Source organism: Oxyura jamaicensis, chromosome 7 (genome assembly GCF_011077185.1).
Source record: "Oxyura jamaicensis isolate SHBP4307 breed ruddy duck chromosome 7, BPBGC_Ojam_1.0, whole genome shotgun sequence".
NCBI classification, from domain to species: Eukaryota; Metazoa; Chordata; class Aves; order Anseriformes; family Anatidae; genus Oxyura; species Oxyura jamaicensis.
The window spans coordinates 12,767,568-12,789,844 of NC_048899.1; the positions used below are offsets into that span (position 1 = coordinate 12,767,568).

Consider the following 22,277-nt stretch of genomic DNA (forward strand, 5'->3'; position numbering starts at 1 on the left):
AACCTTTTTTTTTTTTTTTTTTTTTTTTTCCTTCCCCTAATAAAGCTTGCAGTTACTGGTCCTATCTCATAGGCTAACATTACCGTATGTCTACATGACAAAGTAGCACTTATGTCTATCAATCTGTCTAGGCTGTTTTGAAAATCTGAGCTAGCCCACTTGGGCAGCAGACACTGTACCATGCTTTAGCATGCTGCAATAACTGGAGTAACTCCTAAAAAGACCCAGCTGGATCAAAAAACTGGCAAACGAGGTTTCCACTCACATCCCTTTCTTGCTGTCCTTGCCATACACAACAGATCAGCACAGGATTGCTCATATACTGGAATATCATCAGCATGACACTGAACTGCTCATTTAGCTGCTCTGAGATGCAATTACAGAACAAAATTGTAGTAAGAGGGGCCAGAATTTGAAACAGGATCCAGAATTTGGCCTGATTAGGTGCCTGATGTTGCAAATGTACCAGCTGAACAAAAAGGACTTTTCATAGAACATCCAAAGGGTCCATTTTAACAAGTCCCAAGTAGCAGAGCCTGCTGATCTTATTTGAAGATCTGAACTTGAAATGCCCACATATATGTGTGTATATATAAATATATACACATATATAATTTCACAAACACCTCTCACTGAAAAGGAAAGATCATATACTTAATGACTCAAAGACAAAAAAGGCTTTATTTTTAAATTCTGAAACATGTTTTTGACTTTTTAGTAGGTTATAACACTTGCGTTTAATTCTTCATTTTTATATCAAAGAAGAATTTAAAGAAAGTGATCCTGCATCATCTCTGCTTCATTTTGAACAATTTATTTTGATTTAGAGGTGCAATCAAAGAATTCCTCTTTATTTGATAAGTAAATAGTGACATTTTAGTCCATTTATTATCATAAGCATTCCTGAGGGACTCATCACTATAAGCATCTAGAATATGCTAAACTGGAATCACAGACACCCATCTTCTGTTGCCTTCTCAGAGCTATATTTAAAATGCACTCTGCATATTCTAAACTGTGCTATGTACTTGTTGCTACCCGTGCCCTTTTCTAAAGGGATGCATTTCACTGGAAATACCTATGTCCACACGTGTGCACATTACATTAACACAACATCTTTCAGCTTAAAAGACTTGACAAACTACTGAACAGTGCAGACTTTATAAAAAGTTTCTCCCTCATACATATAGATTTCTGCTTGAAGCCATCCTTAAAATCCTGGGGTCCCACAGGGAGGGAAGGTAATCTTTGCCCCACATGAAAGAGCAGTTCACAGGCTTGTTAATGCTGCCATTCTGTAACTATCTCACAAAGCAGCCACAAAAAAAAAAAGAAAAAAAAAGGAAAAAAAAGCTTGCAGTATCACAGCACTCATTTTCTATCATATGAAGCTGTTCCATAGCTGTTGCTATACTTGCCTGGGGTGTTTAGAGAAACTCGGAAAGGATACCCTATGGACACCTCCTGTTTGAAAGTTCCCATCAGGACAAGTAGGCACAGCCTAATAAGAGTTATGGGAACAACCACACTACACCCATCATCTATGCCTTTTCTTTTTCTCTGCTGAAACAGTGAACAGGGTAAAACAGCGGTACTTCAAAGTAGTAGTAAACAAGTATTTTCTAAATGGTGAAGAGTTTTGTACTTAGAAAATCAGATCACATAACAGTCTGATCACACCAGAATGCAAAAGTTGTGCAATCCAACCCATCAACATATCCACTTACCTGAGGTTGCAGCTGATTCTGCATTACAGTACTATGGCTTTATCACTACATTTGCTGATGATCAATTTACAGAAGTTATTTCTGAATCATATTGTATTAATAACAGCAGCAAAGATCTCTTTCACGCACATTAGGAATCGTCATACTCAGACCAAGTTCCAGAGTTGCCCCTGCCCATCTCTCTGCAGGAGCCCACATTTTCCTGAAAACTCCTCAAAATACCTTAAACATTAATTTAATTGTTGTAGCTCTAACAGCAGCCACACTTCTCAAGTTGGAAGGAACAGCTGTAGAGAGACCGCTGCATCATAAGATGTGAAAAATAAGGACTGGATGAATTGGGGTCTTGCCTTTGATATATTCATCATACAAGATGAGCTAACACTGAAATCATTTTTCTGGTTACTACTGCTTCTGAAAAATAGCATGACATCTAAAATAGTTACGTCTGCCCCACAGAAGAGGTGGATCTGTAGCAAACTTGACATTTTATTTCAATATATAGTACCTGCTCTGTCTGAAGAGCTTTGGGTCAGATGCCAACAAGTCACTCAAAATGATAGCACATCAAAAAAGCTGTTAGTATCCTTTTATTAGCAGACCTATGTAACGTAATAGTAAATTCAGTTTATCCATGTACTGTGATACTCCCTACTCATTCTGCATTAATACCAGCAGATGTGCAACAGGTAACAAAGGAACACTGGAACTTAAGTCTCTTCTCTTCTTAGCTTCTTATTCTCCTCTTCCGTACTCAGTGAATGGACACCAGGAACGACATTTCTTGATGAACATTTCTGAGGAACTTAGCAATGCTTCAAAATACAACAGTTAAAACAGTTTCACAAGTGGTGGGATTTAATTCCCTTCCTTGATTCCATTTAGCCCCCATCTTCCTCCTGTACTTATAAGGCCATTTTTTCAGGCCTATGCCACACCCAAACAACTCAAACTGAAATCTCCTAGCTGAAGGCAAACATAGTGCCAGGCCAGCCAGTAGGCCAAGCAAAACAGAGCTCACTGCAGCTTCTCTCAGGATGGAGTATATCTTAAGTCTTCTATCCTACCCAGCTGCCAATTTTCACCATACTTCTACGAGTTTCTTTAACGCACCTTCATCTCATGAATTTTTTTACATGAGGCAAGAGTCAAAGTTGTGAAGACTCTGCAGAGCATGACAAAGATAAGAATAGATGATATGACTAAGTTTCACCTCCTTAGGAAATCAGGATGAAAACACCATAGCCACAAACAGAAATTAAATTCTTAGTATTAGATGTTATTTTTGTTTTTTAAGGAAAACTGAAATATACCTATACAGTGAATATTCGGTAATAATGCATTTCTCAAAGAACTAAACCTTGTGTTAGAATATTCAGAAATAAATTAATGAAAAAACACACACACAAAACTAAACAAAAAACACCACCACCAAGAACAAAAAACAACCACCATGGCATTGATTCCCAGCAGCAACATTTTTTGCTGAACTAAGCATTATGTTAAAGAGCTAAACGTGTTCAAGAACACTTTCCCTTACAGAGGCTATTGTTCATGTGCAGCTAAACAAAACTATGGTTTGGTTTCTTGTCCATAGCTCACTAAAAGTTCCTGTCTCCAAGCCATTCCCCATCTCTGCTAGCAGCATTCCAGTTGGATCTGGAGAGTTTGTCACTCCAGGTTCAGAGTTTTGTCCTCCTGAACATCCCACCTGCAGTCTTATGAAGAGCAGCAACAGGCTTTGAGCAGCCTGCCCTTCACAGGCAACTGTTGTTCCCCAGACTGGAAGAAAGCATATAACTAAATCACCACAGAAATTTATTTTGGATGTAGAAACACTTGCAGTGGTATAGTCCAACAGACACAGATGGTAATCTGTCTAATTTGTGTTGAGTAATTAATAACATGTAACAACATACTGCCAAAACAGGGGCAATATAACAATATCAGGAGCAGGTTTATCTTGTTGCTTAGATTATTTTACCCTCTCTCAAAAACTGAAAACAGAGGAGTAAATGATTTTAGATATATTGCACAGAGAAGAAGAAAATTATGTCAGGGACAGATCTTACAGGCTGGCCTAAGAAACACATGAGACAGCTCTAGACTTGGAGAAAACAGTTGAAAAGGAAAATGATAGAGTTGGTAAAGATGCTGCAACTTGTGTTACTTGGCCATCAGCCTTTGGCACAATCAAGGCAGGCAGTGCATAACACAACTACACACCAGGCATTCCTACACAACCGTTAACTCCTCTGAAGTTTTAACTAAAATCTTCTTATTAAACAGGTGTCTGAGGTTTTAGTGTACATCTGGAGTGGTAAGCTGTTTTAACTAAAGCTATTTTTGGTGTTTCAGAGTGTAAAATATTTATCAAATGTTTGAAATCTCTTCCTATTCGATAACGCACATTTTATTTAGAGCAGACGGTACCTCGAAACTGTGTTATAGTAACTTGGCTTGTTTCCCTGAACACATATCATTGCATTCACACTATCTTACTTAAATCTAACGTGTGATTTTCTAGGTGAATCAATGCAAAAATTAGCTCATCGTTAAGGAACCAAATGCAGTTTTGCTGCTGTGGGGAGAACAGGACAACAAATACCCATGGGTGTGGAAATAGTTTTGTGCCCTTCTTTCTTTCTCTCTCTCGCTTTTTTATTTTTTGGTCAGAGAACTGTCTGCGTCAATCACGTTATAGCATCCAAGTCAAGCTCAGCTCTGGTGAAGATAAACGGATACCAAAGCAGCAGCAAGTTTATCACAATCAGATATCAGACCAACATTTGGGTAACCCACAGTAGGTGCTTTCTCCTGGATGACAAGTACAGTATTTCAGACTGTCAGCAAGTTCAGGAAATTCTCCTGTTTCACTCAGTAACACAACACTGACAGAGCAGAAAGTGACTCAACTCTACTGCAATTAGTGTTACTGATCTTCCTCAAATTACTAGCATGGGGGAAGAAAAAAAAAAAAAAAAGTGATGTTAAGGAACTAATGAGCTGTGGAAGTCAGGAAATATCTGTACCATAAGGCTTCACTACATTTCCGTGGGTGTTTTTCTCAGTGGAGCAGTACTATTCTATTCAGAAAGGAAAAAAATATTGGAGGGATTTCTTGTACCTCAGCTAGAAATGTACATCTCAGATTTGACGCCCCACCCATGTCCATCTATTACTATTGTCACATGAACAACATTGCTTATATGAATAAATTTGATAAGAGGGTCTTAACAGTTAATAAGAAACACCAGACTTGAGCATTCAGAGACATCACATATCACAGACATGGGGAAAAAAGCTTTGACAGTATCAAAAACAATCAATTCTGTACAAGAAAACATAGCAAATAGTTTAGAAAAGGCAAGTCATGGATCAGTATCATGCAATCAGATTCTCTCATACAAACACCAAAAAGCAGAAAATAAAGAATGTATAGAACAAAAAGTTTTCATTGACCTGATTTGTCAGAGATGTTGGCTGTGACTGGCGTAGAGCAGCTTGTGTTAGCCTTTGCGCTGTCCTTGGAAGACCCAACTTTTGGTTTATTTTTCGTTGCCTCTAGTGCTTTGACCTTCTTGGCATGTTTACTTCCTTTGTAGTGGGCCTCGGCCTGGCTCTACAAAGGAGAACAAATCAGGCTCACTTTTTTCTGTACTTCTGTATAACACAATGGATGACAAGGCAGAAAAGTGACACTTTCAATAGTAGGCACCATATTATTCCACTTGGAAAATTTTAGTAGCTTTATTACACCAGTAGTTTTCCTAGATGTAATTTCTCATATATTCAGACAGGATTTTAATAAACGGTTTGTGTATTCACTAACTAGGAAAAAGAGGCCTCAGGATTAGATAAAGCTCTGCCACTTCTAATGTAATTCTTTGCTTCCATGCTGCTTAAAGTTTTAAAGAGCTATACAAATGTAAACAAGACCAATTGAGAAAGATGCTACTCAATTTTCATGTACTGTTCCTTAGTCTTTATTGCTTGTAGTTTGTAGATGTACCATGCTGTAACTTGATTAAATACATTTTTTTCCTCCTGTTTGATCTAGTACAAAAGTCCAAGTATTTCCATCATTACACTAACAGCAATTGGAACAGCCATTAATAACAATATGACTTCACTATTAGATCAAGCAGAAAGGGATAAAAAGAAGAAACACCATACTTATAAACTTCAATAGGCCCAAGTGAAACACAAGAAATGAAATGTTTATCAGTCTTGATTGTTTTATAAATTGCCTTTCATATTTTTTTCCAAAGACTAAGAAAATTGGAACCTGAAGGACAGGAAGTAGGTAAGCTCATATTTATTATTTTCTCTCTACTAAGGTGTTGTATATAATGTATTCCTCCAGACTGCTCAAAGAGAACAGCAGAAATATGTACTAAGATGCAATGTTTACTTCTCCTTTGTCACCAGACTATCTATAGAAACTAGGACAGTGTTTTTGAAGCTGCACAGCTAAAGCTAGACACATAAATAAATGCCTGTTTTTTCAGTGATTTTAATTCCCTGTTATTCTCCTTGACTATATATTACCAGGTACCTTGACAAGTCAGGCCACTTCATTAGGTGCAAAATAAGGAACTACATGCTTAGCCAAACCCAAAAGTTTGGAAATTTCTGCAAGTGACTTCTCAACACTTTTCTCATTTGCTAAGAAATTAATTCACTAAAAATGGATAAAGAACACAGTTTCATACAAAGCCTAATATATTTTCATAACATTTTACATATTGCTATAACATTTTACATATTACTATTTAGCAACAGGATTGTATTTTTACTGTTTCCAAACAAGATTTATTTAACGATTTGAGACATACTACTATGTGCCTCTATTGAAGGTTACATATTAACTATAAAAGTTAATATTGTAGTTCATTTCAATGTAAAATGGTAAGAGAAAGCATGCTTCATGTAAGAAGATGACCACACCTTGGCACCTGGCATATAATAACATCAGTGCAAGGAAACTTTTACTATGTTCATGCAAAACCACATTCTCACTATGTTATTTAGTTCATTGTGTTAAATGAAACAAATTACATGCTTTATAAAAAGCAACTATGGAATCCAAATTTCTTAGAGGTTACAAAGAGTGCTGTCATAATGAGGAAATTGTTGTAAGGTCAGCAGAAATAGGCATTACAATACAGTCACCTTGGGACAGCATGTAATATATATATATATTTTTCTTTTTTATACAAAAGAGTGAGCGAACAGCAGAAACAGCTGGAATAGACCATAGAACAGACAATTTTGTGGAGTCTTCACAAAAATTATATGCACCATTAAAAGTGATGGAGAACTGCAGTTAAAACATCGGAGTTAAGTTCTTACATACTGAACCTTTGTGATTATATACCCTGTGAAACACAGCGCTTTCTAACTCAAAAGGACAGTGATATGTTGTGGCTGCCTATTTTTTTTTTTTTTTTTTTTCCAGTAGCAAGTATTCAGTAAGAAAAGCTCCTAGATAAGTTTTACTTTGAATTCCTTTGAAATTGAGATTTCTAATCTTCATTAAAAGCCAGTAAAGGTTCTACTCATCAGTCGCTATTAAACTACGTGAAGATTTTAAAATCTTTGAACAAATAACACATGTACAAACACAATTAATATTTTATAAAGAAAAACTACATGGCTATACCACTACTACTACGTGCACTACTTAAAGGGACACTTGTCAACTTCTGGACTGGAGCTCCTCGGCTCCTAATGAGGTAGAGGAAGGAGTACAAATTGTTTGCATCCTGTTACATCAATGTGCCTTAAGCACGAACAGGAGCAAAGTACCATCACCCTGTCTCTCTCCACCCTTGCTGAGCTTTGTTCATTTCTCTTCATTTTGCTGTTGTCACATGATGCACTAGAAGGAGTGTCAACCACCAAAAACATTACATCAACTATTCATGTTTTGCACACATGCACATGCTTGTACATATGTACAGAAATTGAAGCTAAAAATTGAGATGTATGTATACCCTTTTCATTCTGATACTTTCAACTTTAGAAAAAAAAAACAGTAAGTACAAGATTTTCCACTCGAGAGCTCTCAAGTTGATGATGTCCCTTTAAATACCCGAACTCTATGCTCCGTGCATGTGTGTGCTGTTGGTAGGATTATATACTCCCTGAGACCAAAGCTACAACATAGGAGACATAGGTGCACTCAAGAGAAAGGCTTAGTATGTCAAATCCTTGATAATAAGCCTTTCTGCTGATATTTGCAATAATAGTGCCAGCAATATCAGTCAGAACCTACTACAGTCTTTGATTCCCTTCATTCAATCCTCATATAGTGTACATGAGACCTGTTGAAAACAAACAAGCCCAAGCAGAATTAAAATTAAGGTTTCCACAAACACAAGTGAAGCCTCATGGAATGTGGTGAATGGCTTCACTTTTGATTTTTTTATAATTATCATATTACATTATCAGTTTCATAGCTCTATATTATAATAGCTGAAGGTACTGCACTGACCATCTAAAACTAGCTTTTGAAAACACCAGCCTTTCCCAGAACTTTTTGAATAAGCCCATCATCCTCCAGGGTGGGGCAGGGAGTCAATCTGTTTTAAAGTTGCTAGGGATGAAATAACTACCTCAGATAAATTGTTTCAATAGTTCACCTCATCAACTAAGTGCACGCTATTTATTTCTACACTGAAGTTGTGTATTCTCAACTTCCAGTGGCTGGATTTTGTTAAACCTTTGGGTTTTAGGCTTTTTAAACACATGTGTATTTGCATTTCCATGGCGCTGTGCGTGGTAACACACAGATACTCTTTTCAAACATGAAGTTAGAAGAGCATCCCTTGAGGTACTGAAGCAATATTTTCTAACACTTCCAGAGGCACCTGAAGTTCAGAGCTTGCTTATTATCCACTGTGAGATGAATCATTGGATTCCATTGCTTTTTGGTAACTAAAAAGCAGAATCAACATGGAATGGTGTTTCCTGTTACTGAATTACAGAATTTATTGCTCTTCAGAGTTTTCTGGAGTCATAGTAAACAAAAGAAAAGGAGAGACATGGGAATCCAAAGTCAGAAAGCAAGTTCTGATTATTTCTGGTATCAATTATTCTGATTGTTAATGTCTTGGGCATTACTAATCCTAGTTTTATAACATATTTGCACAGCTACCACATTATAGGCAAACTTATTTGCTCAATGTCCCATTTAAAACTTGTTTCTGGCACAATACAACAATATATTACAGCCTACAAGCTTCTGTAATATGTGACTGAAATATTAAACATATATTTGGAACAAGCCATGACATTTATTTACTTATTTTCAGTTAAGACAGGAAGCTGAACTTTTATTTTCATTTAATTGGACAATCCAGAAGTTCTGCACATGCAAGTTTTAAAAGACACATGCTGTATAAAAGAAAGGTAACTTAAATACTTTAATGGTAAAAAAAAAAAAAAAAAAAAAAAAGAGAGCAAAATTATAAGTTACTATCTTTGGTATATAATATTTTAAATAGATAGTGAATGTACATTTTTGATCAACATTAACACTAAACTAATAACTAACTCATGCAAATTCTGTATAATAAAACCTATATTTGTGAAACAAAAAACGTTGAAAACAACAGAAGTGTTATTTAATTTCTGAAAACAAGAGCTCTAAAATCAGGAAAAGTCAAAATAAAATAATCTTAATGGATCTCACTGTACAAATGTACTATGGTGCTTTTTAATTGCGTAATAATTTATTACTGTTAAGGCTGCATTTACTGTAGAGATAAATCAATGAAGTAGAATAATTTTGTTGATGTCATTGTGCCACAATTCAATATTATTGGAATATTTATTTTTTCATTTTAAAAGATCATTACATTTGTTCTTTACATTACCAAAACTAAATGCCATCATTGAACTTGCATTACTATTATCATTTTAAATGAAATGCTTGCTAGGTCAAGAAGGGCAGGGTTTTTTGTTTGTTTAGTTTTTGGTTTTGTCTGTTTGGCTTTTGTTTTTTGAAAAACTGGAATAAATTATTTCATATGAAAGAACTCCCTATCTAAAATGAAAATCTAATTTTCACTTGTTTCTAAAGCTGAATGTGGTCTACTAGCTTGATATATACACATTTCTACATTTTAAAATGGAATCCTCCTCATTATTAGAAATTATAGGAAGCCATCGGGTACTGGCTAGGAAGTTTAATGAACAAGAGGAGTTTCAAGCTACAATAAGCTTCAATAAATGTAGAATTAAATAACAGAATGCAAAATATATCTTTATACTGACACAGGCCAAATTCCACAAAAATGTTCATGCATTTGTCTGGCATTAATATTTGATCCACATGCCTATTATAAGACACACTAAACAAATGTCTGTTTTTAGAATATAATTGCTTAGTGAAAAAGACATGTTTTGAGTTCCTTTGCCAATAGCTTAGAATATACTCAAAGACAAAAATATGCAGTTTTCACCTTTGGTTTTTTTTTTTTTTTTTTTTTTTTTTTCTTCAATTTTAAAATATTTAAATATTTGCCTGTCCACTCTTTAAGCAATATTGATTATGTCCATTCAAACCCGTTAAATAGTATGCTAAAACAAACAAATCGTTAAACCTTTTTTTTTTTTCTTTTTTCTTTTTTTTTTTCTTTTTACCAAGGTTACAAGGCTAAAACAACACTAGCTATAAAGGTTAATGACTTGGTTGTAAGGACAAGCTCTTCCTTTCAAAAATATATTCCATTGAGACATACAAATCATCCAAATGTCACATTGTACTCAGAATCTGAAGTTGTGAATTTCTGCTTTCAGCTATCAATTATTAAGTTTAAAATCTATGCATCAGGACATTCATCTCCTAGACTACATACAATACATTTGCTATGATGTATTGCCTTATATACTAGATTGCATCTAATAGAACATCAACAATGCAAATCTTCATCTTCTACACATAAACATGCTTTCTAAGAAAGTGTGACTATCATTAGCAAATAATATCACCAGTAGCTTTACTTTGCATAAACTTAAATGTATGTATATAGAGAGAGATGTATATAGAGAAAGATAATCAGGAAACACACAGATCATATAGATTCACTGAGAGCCATATTACCTTGAAGAACCCTTTAAAATTCTGCTAAGTACCGAAGTACAAAATGCAGTACAAAAGATAACAGAAAATTACCCCTGTCTGGAGCAGTGACTGACAGTATATTTGAAATCAGCACTATTGATTTTGACAGTTCACAACTGAGTTTGAGAATCTATTTTCTGTGTGAATGACTAATTAAGTGAATTTATTACTACATAGAGAAGAAATATTAACCTATCAGATCTTTTCAATGACAACCTGATGCACCTGAAATGGTGTTGAAAAATTTTATCTCGTCTAATATTAAGAATAGATGTAATTGAAGAAATCTGTAACACTGAAGTACTCATGATTTTGTTACACCAAAGCTGTGTGTTATTTTTTTTAATTTTGTTCTCAATATATCTCCAAAACCTAATTGCTCCAAATAGTAAAGTAGGTTACTATTGCAACAGACATGCAGAAAATGCTAAAGCTGTGCAAATCAGCCATGTCATAAGAAAGCAACTAGTCAAACTTAGTTTAAAGCTCTGTTAAATAGCTGTTTTTGAACAGAACTTTCAGCACATTATAACCCTGCACTCTGTAATCATGCAATATTTCTGTCATGTTGAAGCTCACAACTTTCATCATTCTGTCATTTCTGTCTTCACAACAGAAAATTACCTTCACAAGTTCCTGAGATTTATGCTTTTAATTACCTCCATTTTGCTTCACTACTCTTCAAACCCAAAGAATCAATATAAATAGTTTATTTATAGGAAAAATGTAAAACATTTGACAAAAGATGATGGCAATTCTGCAGATTTTTATTTGATGCTATTGATTATTTTATGCGTTATCTTTTTGACAGTACAAGTAATCCATTCAAATTTGCAAAGTTAACATTTGGTAACAATAGCCTAAATTTCAAAACCTTTTCTTCTGTTTTTGTTTGTTTGTTTTGTTTTTTTTTAAACGAAGATCACTCTCATCCCATCATTTTTATTAGCTATAAAAGCATTCAATAAGGTGACTGTCAGCATCTCTTAATGCCCAACTGATATAACTACTTTTTCTGATCTGCCCAGAAGGTATTTTTTCCTTGGTTTCTGAGTCTGTGCAGGCAATAACAAAAAGCAGCACCGACTTAAAGTCATCAATCAGAGAGCACAACATGTTATACAAACACATGTTTATGTCAACGAAATGATATCTTATCAATGAGGTGTTACCTAACTGGCTGCATCACAGCCAGGGACCTTTCTGCAAGAAAGGGAAAGTGTGCATTGAGGGAAGCACATACTTCTTTTAGATGTGATCAACAGATGACAAAACTTTTTCAAAAGGAAAACAACAACAACAAAAACAGCAAACAAGCCATGTGGACTGCTGGTGTAACATATTTGTGAATTTGGAGTACAGATGGTGAGGAAAGGGACTGGATTAGCACTGACAGTATTAGCTAGTGCCCAAGCTCCTAAGACTCTGTGGACTATCAATACAAATAACAAGGGAGAATAGAGCTTTCTGATTTCTATACACAGAAAGAGAAAAAAAAAAAAAAAAAAAAAAGCCAAAGCCTAACAGGTATCCTTGCAAGTATGACTTATTTTTCTCTTACTGCTGCAATTTGCAGTGCCAGACACTAGAAGAGAGCATAACAGAAAACTTGGGTACCGTCTGGCCAAAGCTCCACAGCTGCTAAAGGGACTTACTGCCACACAGCAGCTGTGGGAGATGCTGCAGACTTGTCTGGTGGCCAACGGGAAGAGGAAGAATGAGCCAAGAGCAGGCAGAGAAGAAATCTATGGGGGATAGTAAACAGCCATCTTTCCCTTGCCCTGTTGCCTCTGGACCTTTTATAGGTACCATAAAGATACAGCAAACCTTATTCGAACTGCTTTTTGTTTCTGTTAGAATGTCTGCAATATAAATAATAAATATAAACAAACCAGACCTACGAGGTTAATACAAAAACTTATTTAGCAAAGCTTATTTATAGTCTATATAGATATACCACAGGTTTGGAAAGAATCCCAGAATTCTTAAAAGGGAAAGAAAACAAAACAACAAAACAAAAGAAAAAAAAATCAAAGGTTAAGATACATCTTGCTTGCTCTTGGTGGAATAGTTTGATCCCTTGCTCTGGTGGCCTTTACATAAGAGTAAGATCTGACTCACCACGACAATCTGTTCCACGAAGAGGACTCTTTCTCTTCTGCTGGATGGTGTCTGGTGGTAGTAAATGTAACTGAGATATTTCACAATTTTTCTGAGCTGGATTATTAACACAAAACCAGAACTTGAACTTTATTGAAATACTAGATTTTGCTGCGTTGGAACACATAGTGTTTCATCATCATGTAGAAATTAAACAATAAAAAACAAAGGTTTTAATGCAAAGATGGAAACACCTATGTCTGCTATAATATAATGAAGTGAATCCAACAGCAACAATTAATAAATGTTATTTTATTTTATTTTAAACAGTTTTCTAAAAAAGACATGTTCATCTACATGACAGAATAAAGTTTATGCAGGCCAAAATCTACATCTCAATTCTGAGTACTCCAATTAATCAGTCTCATTAGCTACCAATCCTCACATTGATATCCCTTTTAAATTGATATTTCTGACTTAATCCAATGCCATTTGACTTCCAGTACTGACCATCATAAAAGTTTGTATAGGAAAAAGCTCCTTTCTCTATTTTGTCCTCACTTTTTTTTCTCATTTCACTTCCCTTCATGGTTGACAACCCTACTAACTTCTTCCTTTACATCTTTTTTTTTTTTTTTTTTCTCTCTCTCTCTCTTTCTCTCCTAGAATCATACTCTTCAGGTCAATTAACTTTCTGCTACTTCTTTAAATGCTTCTCTCATAACTAAATTCTGCTCCCCACCTCCACTGAAAAGGGAAAAAAAAATAAGCACAGTTAACAAGCTGAAAATTTTAGAACAGATTTTAAAGTTTCTAACAAAAAAAAGCTCTCTAAACTCAAAGTGTGACACTCTGCTGTCCCCTCATCTATGTGAAATTAACTTACATTTTCCCTCGAATTACAGGTCTCTCTTTGCACATCAGCTCTAGTTTTATAAAATAAAATAAATAAAAATTATTCAAGCAAAATATTTAATTTTGTAAAATACCATTCCATTTTATTTTATTTGCCTTATTTTCACTTTTATGAAAATCATAACAAACCGAAATATATTAGCCACAGTCCCCAGTTAAAGTAGCTCAAAACATATCTGCAAATGTTTCTCTATATGAATTATTTAATAATTCATGAAGAAGAATTCATAATTCATTCAGAAAATTTGATGCGTTCTTGTATTTTATTTTTGAAAATTTGCTTTGAAATTTATTAAAGCTGAACTACCAGACACACTGTTAGGCCCACTGTGCCATGCGAGTGTCTTGTGCTGCAATATAATTTTAACTGTCTAGTTTTAACAAAAGAAGTTTAAGTACTACTTTTACACTGTGTGACAAACACCTGGGCATCTCTCTACAAAAACTGCATTTGCAAACAACTTTTTATGCTCTCTGAAGGAATAATATTGAGTGCCTGAATGTATACCAACAGAAAAACAGGTATGTAAATTTGATTCTCTTGAATTGAGAAAGACAGAGTTCCTTAATTCAATTGTCTGCCCACTGGCAAAGTTAACAGCATTAATTTCTAAAGGTTCATTTGGGGAATGTTCATGATTAGTATTAGAGCATTTGCATAAGTGTTGTACAAGTAAAACATATAGCCTCTGCCTTCTAGTAATGGTACATAGCAGGGATGATAAAAAAAAGGACAAAGGGGACATAGAGTCACACTGACAGTCATTGGTAACATACAGAATCTTCCTTAAATTAATTATATATTCAAGCTATAGCATCTTTCTAGAAAAGATGAACTACATTTGTTTTTCATATTTTCTACACAAAACATGCCTACCAAGTCTCTTCATACTATTAGGTGTTCATTCATATTTTCTTCACAAGCTTGCACAAGCAAAATAGCATAAGTACTGAGCAACCAATGACTAATCCTTGTTCTGCTTTTACTAAACCAGTCTTACAGTGTAACATATCCTTTTGTTTCCTCTGTAAGTCTAAAATCTATCAATTATTCTATTTATAAATCATTGTAACTAAACTCTTTGGTTTTCAACTCTGTAGGTAAACAGTTAACAGTTTGGACTCACCTCAATCATTTCATAAGTACCCTTTCAACCATTTACCATATGACAAATAAAAATTGCATATATTGTTCCTGCATAATTAATAAATTATGACGGGCATAAGTAGTAGAAACTGGAGTCAGGTTCTTGATATAATATTCTTATTATCAAGGCCCTGTTATCCAAATGATTTGTAACACAGCTTAATTAAAAAAATAATGCTGACCACCTTGCAACCTTTTTCCTATTTTTCCTTGCAACGTATTTTCTTGTTTTTGCTATTTAGGCTTTGCTTCTTTGAAACACAAAGAAAAACAATGCACGATTGTTTTGCATGAAAAACAATGCATGTTTGAAAAACAATGCATGATTAACAACAAAAAGAAATCCAATATGACTGTAAAGAAGAAATAAGAGAGACAGAAGTACCACTGACAGAGGTCACTTTTGACCTCTGAAATCTGCTATTCTGAAGTCAAAATATTATTTTCTGAAGAGATTTAAAGATCATAATTATTTTATTTGCTAACCAAATTAATATCATGTTTCAGAAAAGAACAGAGGAATGAATAACCTCACCCCTCACTCCCCTCTCCAAACTCCATATAGTTATTCCCTAAATTACCTTTTGAGATTTATGAAGCAGAGACAAGATAAGGAAGAGAATATCTTGAAGAGATATATTTATTTCCCACATGTATTGACAGATTAAACTCCAATGCATGGAAAGAGTATAGTTTGAAGAGTATGAGTCAAAATTCATTTCTGTCTTGAAGGAGGATAAACTGGTCCGACTAAAACTAGACTAAGTTTGCATGCAGATTTTTTCCTTTGGCTTTGCTTTTAAAAAATGTTTTTAAATTACAGAAGATTTGAAGATCCTAAATAATTCAGTTAGAAACTCTCTAGCAAACTAAAAACTCCCAGAGAACTTTGCTTCTCAAAATAAAGAAACCATCACTTCAGCATGAGGTATGTTTACTCCTGGAGTGAAGACAACTTATTTTAAAATGTGTTCCATCCCTGATACTAGACTTTATCCTCCTGCAGATAGCTGCAGATCCCTGCTTCTGTATCTGATGTCAGAACAATCTTTCTTAACAAGCTAAAGCAACAAACACACTAACAGACAAAAAGAAATCTGAAACCTTTGCAATTTACTGTGCTAATTTAATGGGAGAATGGAAAACAATAAATTGACTAAGTCAGAAATATTTTGGTCTATTGATCCAGACCAGTGAGTATCCACAGTGTGAAAAAAAATACAGGCAAGGAAACCAATTTTCTTCTCACAGACAAATATCCACTACTCATGCAGTAGATAGAGCACTACTGGAATCAGGTCAGAAGCTTCAAACACCATGCAGCTGAAATTCATTTAGGAGGGGAAAAAAAAAAAAAAAAAAAAAAGTAAGAAAAATACTTAATAGCTATTTTTTGTCATTTTTATTTCATTTGCTTGCATAATTTAGGTCAAAGGAAGTTCAAAGGAACAAAATGCCCTTCAACTGCAAGGAACACATCAGCCTTGTAGAGCTAGAGGAAGGAATTGTAACTATGAAGTGGATGAACAGCAAATTTCATTCTGCAATGTGCTACGCTCAAGAGTTTGATGCAAGTTATTATAATTTGATGCCACCAGAAAGGCTTTCAAAACATTCTCAGAATGTTGCACAGTGGAACAGATCCACTGAAAGATCCAACAGATACTATGGTCACAAATATGTGACTGCCTTCTCTCCTGTCCCCAGAGGCATTATGGACTGTAAAGACTGTTCCACACCCCAAATAAAATTTCACATTATAAAGGTACCAAAAAGAAAAATACAAGCAAAGAGCCCAGGTTTTTATTTTTATGAAGGAGGTTACAAGCTAAGAAGTAACTATGCATCATCATTTCAAGGAGTAACAGCCACAAGAAAATACTTGTATGCATGCATATATATATAAAAAAAAAATAATCCATCAAGAGATTACAAAAGAGTCTGCAAAGCTGATTGGAAAGGGCATTATCTCTGAAATTATGACAATGCAGATTATCACAGGCTGTGGGGGAGAAATAATATTTAAATAAAATAAAATCTCACACAAGAAAAAAAAGGCAACACACACATAGATGAATAACTCTCAAGGTTAAAAGACTGAACCTGGAGAAAAGGTTTAAAATCTTATGTAAACTTCCCAGGAGAAACTGAATAATATGATGAAAGGCTAGACAGCTTTTACAATAGAAGTGCTATTCTATGAAAACTCGTTCTCCAAATATAACTGTATGCTCTGGTTATGAAATGTTTTTGAAACTTTATATTTAAGTATTTTCTAGCATTAATAACACTACTAGAGTCTCAGCACATTCTAAAATCAAATTTCCAGGTTGCTTATGAGTGCCCTGGTAAAACAAACTGCTGTAGAAAGCAAGGAACTGCTTTATATCACTACCAGCAGCATGGTCATGATGCCTCATCCATTCTTAACACCATCCATTACAAAAGGATTTTATCTTCTAGCAGCTAGGACAGAGCATTTTGAGCATGTTTAGAAACAAAGGAGTATGACAGAGTATGAATACAGCCATCCCAGAAGAGGAAACAAGGCTATAATCTGACATGCTCTTGTGATGTCACCATTTGAAGCAGAATACAATATGCACTTTTTGTTCTACCTTGTGAGCAAGGCTAGACAGGCAAAATTGCTCAGTTGGCACATGTACAAAATGATACACTATTTCATCTCTTTTTTTGTTTTGTGCCACTGGGTTGTGATTCAGGCTATCTGCCTTGAAGTACTGTTTGTCCATCCAAATGTCACTGTAGATGAAGTGAACAACTCCTCTAGGGACAGGACCCACCAGTCAAGGATCTTGATGTCAGAAAGAGAGGGAAGAGAAGGAACAGGCTGAGCCATCTTCTCAGTGACAAAAGAATGCTCAACTCAGAAGCAGAACTTTATTGGTTCCTTGTTTTAATCAAGTAGGCATTTAAAAGTAGGCATTTGGACCAACAAACAGAGCAAAAAGATTTTTTAAACTTAAACCTTAACCTTAAAGAAAAATGACAAGTGAGCTAAACTAAAAAACAAACAAAAAAAAGTTTTGAAATCTGTTAAGTAGATATTACCACTTCAAAGAAAGTGTAATAAGCTTGTGAATCGATGACAGATTTTTGATTCAAAAATCAATTTGAAGGTAAGACTGCAATGTTTCAAAATCCTTGCCAGCCTAGACAAGAAAGTTAAACTGGGGCAATCACATTACAAGTCACTTCAAAATAGAATGGTAGAGGCAAGAGCAAGAAAAGCAAAGTAAAAGGTACCAATGCTTTACTGTCAAACTCCAGTAGCACCAACCACTCAATAGCATTGAGGAGCTGTCTTCAAACTATTTTAGACTGAAATTATGATAGAAAAATATTTAATATTCATGTATCATTTAAGTAATAGTTCTTACACTTGAGAGCAACAAGATATCTGAGATTTTTTTGTTTGTTTGTTTTAATAGCTTAATAACATTAACAAAGTTTCTAGGAACAAATATATACTTTTACACTGACAAAAGTCATAGTTTTATTATACTTAAAAAAAAAAAACTTTTAACATTCTTGAATTTCTTTAGTTTTCAAGCTGCTTGGGAAAAACTAACTGGATATATATTTTAAGCATATCAGTCAATGTATGCTTTTGGAGTGCACTTTTTTTCTTTTGAATTACACTTCAGGAAACAGTTTCCTTGAACCTTATCATACTTAAAAGACAGCTATAGGTAAACAAACAAACAAAATTTTTACTGGAAAAGGTTCCCAAAACCTGAAAAAGTTCAAAGCCAGGTTGGATGGGACTTTGAACAACATGGTCTAGTGGGAGGTTTGGGGCTTTGGAACCTGTTATCTTTAAGGTCCTTTACAACCCAAACTATTCTATGATTCTATAAAACCTGGAGACATTATCAGAAAGAATGTAGGAACAATAGGAAGAAGGTATTTCTTTTAAAAGAAAAGTGGGTATGACATTAAGATAACACAGTTTATCTGTCTGCTCCTTCCTGAAGGTTACTGGATTATCAAATAGGGTATTGTCGATGGATGTGATGATGTATATCATGCAGTCTTTGTATCTGGAAATACAGAGGTGCTGTTTCAGCGTATGTTTGACTGAAAATCATGCCTAAAGATTTACTGTCCGGAACTTGAGAAAAAAGTACAGCCTAGTTCTCAAATCCAAGAACAAAGGTGCATGGTAGCAGTCAGCACCAGTCACTCAGCTGGTCTGTTTGCCTTGGCAGTATCATTCTCAATCAATTAGTTAAGGTTGAAGAACACTACTTTCCAGACACGTTCAAGAAAAATGAAGAACAATATACCACTACAGACTACCACTCTGAGTGGGCAAGGTATCAACCCAGCAGGTTGAGCAGCATGTATGCAGAACTATAATGACTTACTTTAGGGACAAAAAAAAAAAAAAAAAAAAAAAGAGGATTGGATTAATTATACAAACTGTGACCAAATAAAAAAGGCAAGGGGTGGGGTGGAAGGAATGAAAACAGCCAATACTCACATCAGAGTTAAAGCGAAGCTGGCAGACATTACAGGAAATGACTTGTTTCTTCTTTGGGGGAATGGACACTCCAAAGGTATGGTTTATGACTGCTTTTTGCACAGGATCCATCTGGAGAACAAACAGCGATCCATTTACAACTTCTCAGGGCAATATACAGTAAAGAAAAAAATAAATAAAAAGTAACTTTCTACTGGAAGCCTATTCTTTACTTTTTTGAGATAAACAAGGGGAAATAATATTTCAGTCCTCATAATAATTAGATTTAACACAGGTTAGGGATTTTGTAGCCTGCCAGAGTTTACAATAACAGGCAGCTCCATCACTGCTGCCACCCCCAGGCTACCAAATAACCTCTCCCCAAACCCTACACATCCTCCACATTCTCAGGACTATCAAGTCACATCTGAATTACAAATAGGCCCCAAAAGCCTCCCCATGTTACCCAGTGATTCAACAGATGTTATGAAAAAACAATTTTGCCCCCTAACAAATCTGTGTCATTTGTCTCTATTTGTTTTTCTGTTCAGTGATAGAAATCATCAGTTATTTGGAATGCATTATGTCCTGGAGATTTCTTTGTCAGAGAAGGTCCTTTGCAGGCTCCATTAGAAACGTCATTTACTTAGAAAATGATCACAATCTCCACAGATTTCTAGGCAGAACTGGTGAGTGACAAAGCCTGTGGTAAGCCTGAAGTTCAGAGGAGCAGGCAGAGTATGTTTGCACCAGGAAAAAGTAACCAGTTACCACAATTCAAGAAACATTTTGACACCCTGAAAAATTGGAGATAAGTAAAGCACTGAATATATCCTAAAATATATCACTGAAATCCTAAATTTGATCATTTTCACAATTTGGAAATGATTACATTTATGCCAAATACCAGGACCACTGCTGAATACTAGTTGAGAATATCCTCAAGACTGCAGAGAGCCCTGTTGTTAACCCTACCTGCATGGGAGAACAGCGCAGAAAGTTAAAGGGTAGTAACTGCTACTGCATTAAGGTCTCAATTAAGCATAATGTCTTGTTCATGATGCAGTATAGATAAAGATTTAAATGAGTTTATTGATTCAAAGATTCAATCATTTTTTCAATTTGTATAAAATAGTATATCTGGTGTGATCTCACAGCTGACACTGCTCTGAGCAGGAGGTTGGACCTCTGAGGTCCCTTCCAACCTCCATCATCTTACGAGCACTTGTGCATGTGTGGTCTTACATTTTTAAATTAAGATATGAAACAGATTCTGAAAAGGAGAGGAGGAAAATAGCCATCTACAAGAAAAGATAAATGCTCATTTCCCAACCTTGTCTTTAAACCAGCACAAGAGAAAATAGTTCAATTTGCTAGAAAGTTACAGTTTTCTGAAGCTTGTTTTGCAGTCACAGTGATGATTTTTCCTTTACAGTACTATTTTAAGAAGTGAATCCTGAATGTTTAATCTTGGATGATACACACCACATATCTGATAGTAAACTGACTTATAAAAGGAAAAAAGGAAGTTGAAGTTAAATATTTATAAATTAAAGAATTATAATTTCAAGTTAGCTGCTTCCAGAGTTTCTAAACCTGAGAATAAAGATTGCAAATTTCCTTGGAACAAAATCATGCTTCCAGAGAAACCTGCATTAACAAGGAATTTTTCTGCATATATGCACATCTACAAACTCAAAAATGTAAGAAAAACCTTTTGCATCATATCTGCCTAAAAATAGATTCTCTAATAATCCATTTAGATTCTCTAATAATCAATTACCTAACATTCAGCTCCTACTAAACAATTTTATTTTTATTTTTTGGGCTAAGGCTACAGTGGTCTTACTAGATTCTTCTTAAACCAAATGCATGGTTTTGTAGATGTTATTGCTATCTAATTTTCTGCAGATAATACATTTTTTTTTTCAGCATGCTGTAATCCATTTTAGTGGATTTTGCCATTTTTGGCAAAAAAAAATGGCCAAGCTTTTGCCATTAAATTCTAGATTTCACTGCCACAGCGGTACTATGTTAACACAGCTACAAAAGTAAAAACATCATTCAGAATGAAATAGTGAATTCTTAAATGTCACTACAGTGTTGCTACAATGAATGTGATAAAGTCTAAAATAAAAACTGAAATAAACACCCTTATTTTGTGTTTCCTTATGGACTACAGTAACAGTTCAACGTTTAACAGTTTAAAATAAAACAAAAACCCTGTTTCTGACTTGTTCCACTTATTGCATTCCCCTGCATAATATAGCACAATTATACATGCAGATTAAAAGTTTTTCATCATTCATTTTATAATAGATATGCTACTTGATACACATTATCACATTTATAATATATTAAAATATTACTGTATCATTAGGGAACAGCATTTTTTTTCTTAAACGGTGCATAAATTTTACTTTTCTACTTAACTACTAATTGCTAGATCAGGTAATCTAGAACAAAAAAGTAATGCTGAAAAGTACCTCAACCAGTTGAAGTGTCTGAGTTCAGTGAGAATTAATAGCAAAAATACCCACTAGTGTCTGCAGTCCCATTTAAAAAAAAAAAAAAAAAAAAAAAAAAAAGGAAAAAGAAGCAACGCTCAATGATCCCTCTGTGTGTTCCAGATAGCAATCCACAGTGCTAACATTAGCAGTCGTCAGTTCAAAAACATACAAGACAGACTATGCACAGAGTCCCAGTTTCAGACAGATGCAGCAGCACAAGGACAAACTCTCACAAATAACACAGCTCATGCTGCCTCCA

General features: G+C 34.8%; 1 protein-coding gene across 14 annotated transcripts in view; it reads right to left on the reverse strand.

The window, feature by feature from the left end:
• The window catches only part of ZNF385B (zinc finger protein 385B), a 169,141-nt gene that overhangs the window by 20,430 nt on the left and 126,434 nt on the right, over positions 1-22,277 (reverse strand). For 12 of the 14 annotated variants that reach the window (XM_035331679.1, XM_035331680.1, XM_035331681.1 and 9 more), the window contains 2 exons: positions 19,530-19,640; positions 5,190-5,349 (listed from right to left, as the gene is read on the reverse strand). In XM_035331679.1, coding sequence (XP_035187570.1) covers positions 5,190-5,349; positions 19,530-19,640 — 271 coding nt within the window. Of the gene's footprint in view, positions 1-5,189; positions 5,350-19,529; positions 19,641-21,994; positions 22,082-22,277 lie in introns of those variants that run through there. The other 2 variants (XM_035331692.1, XM_035331683.1) reach the window with 2 other exon arrangements.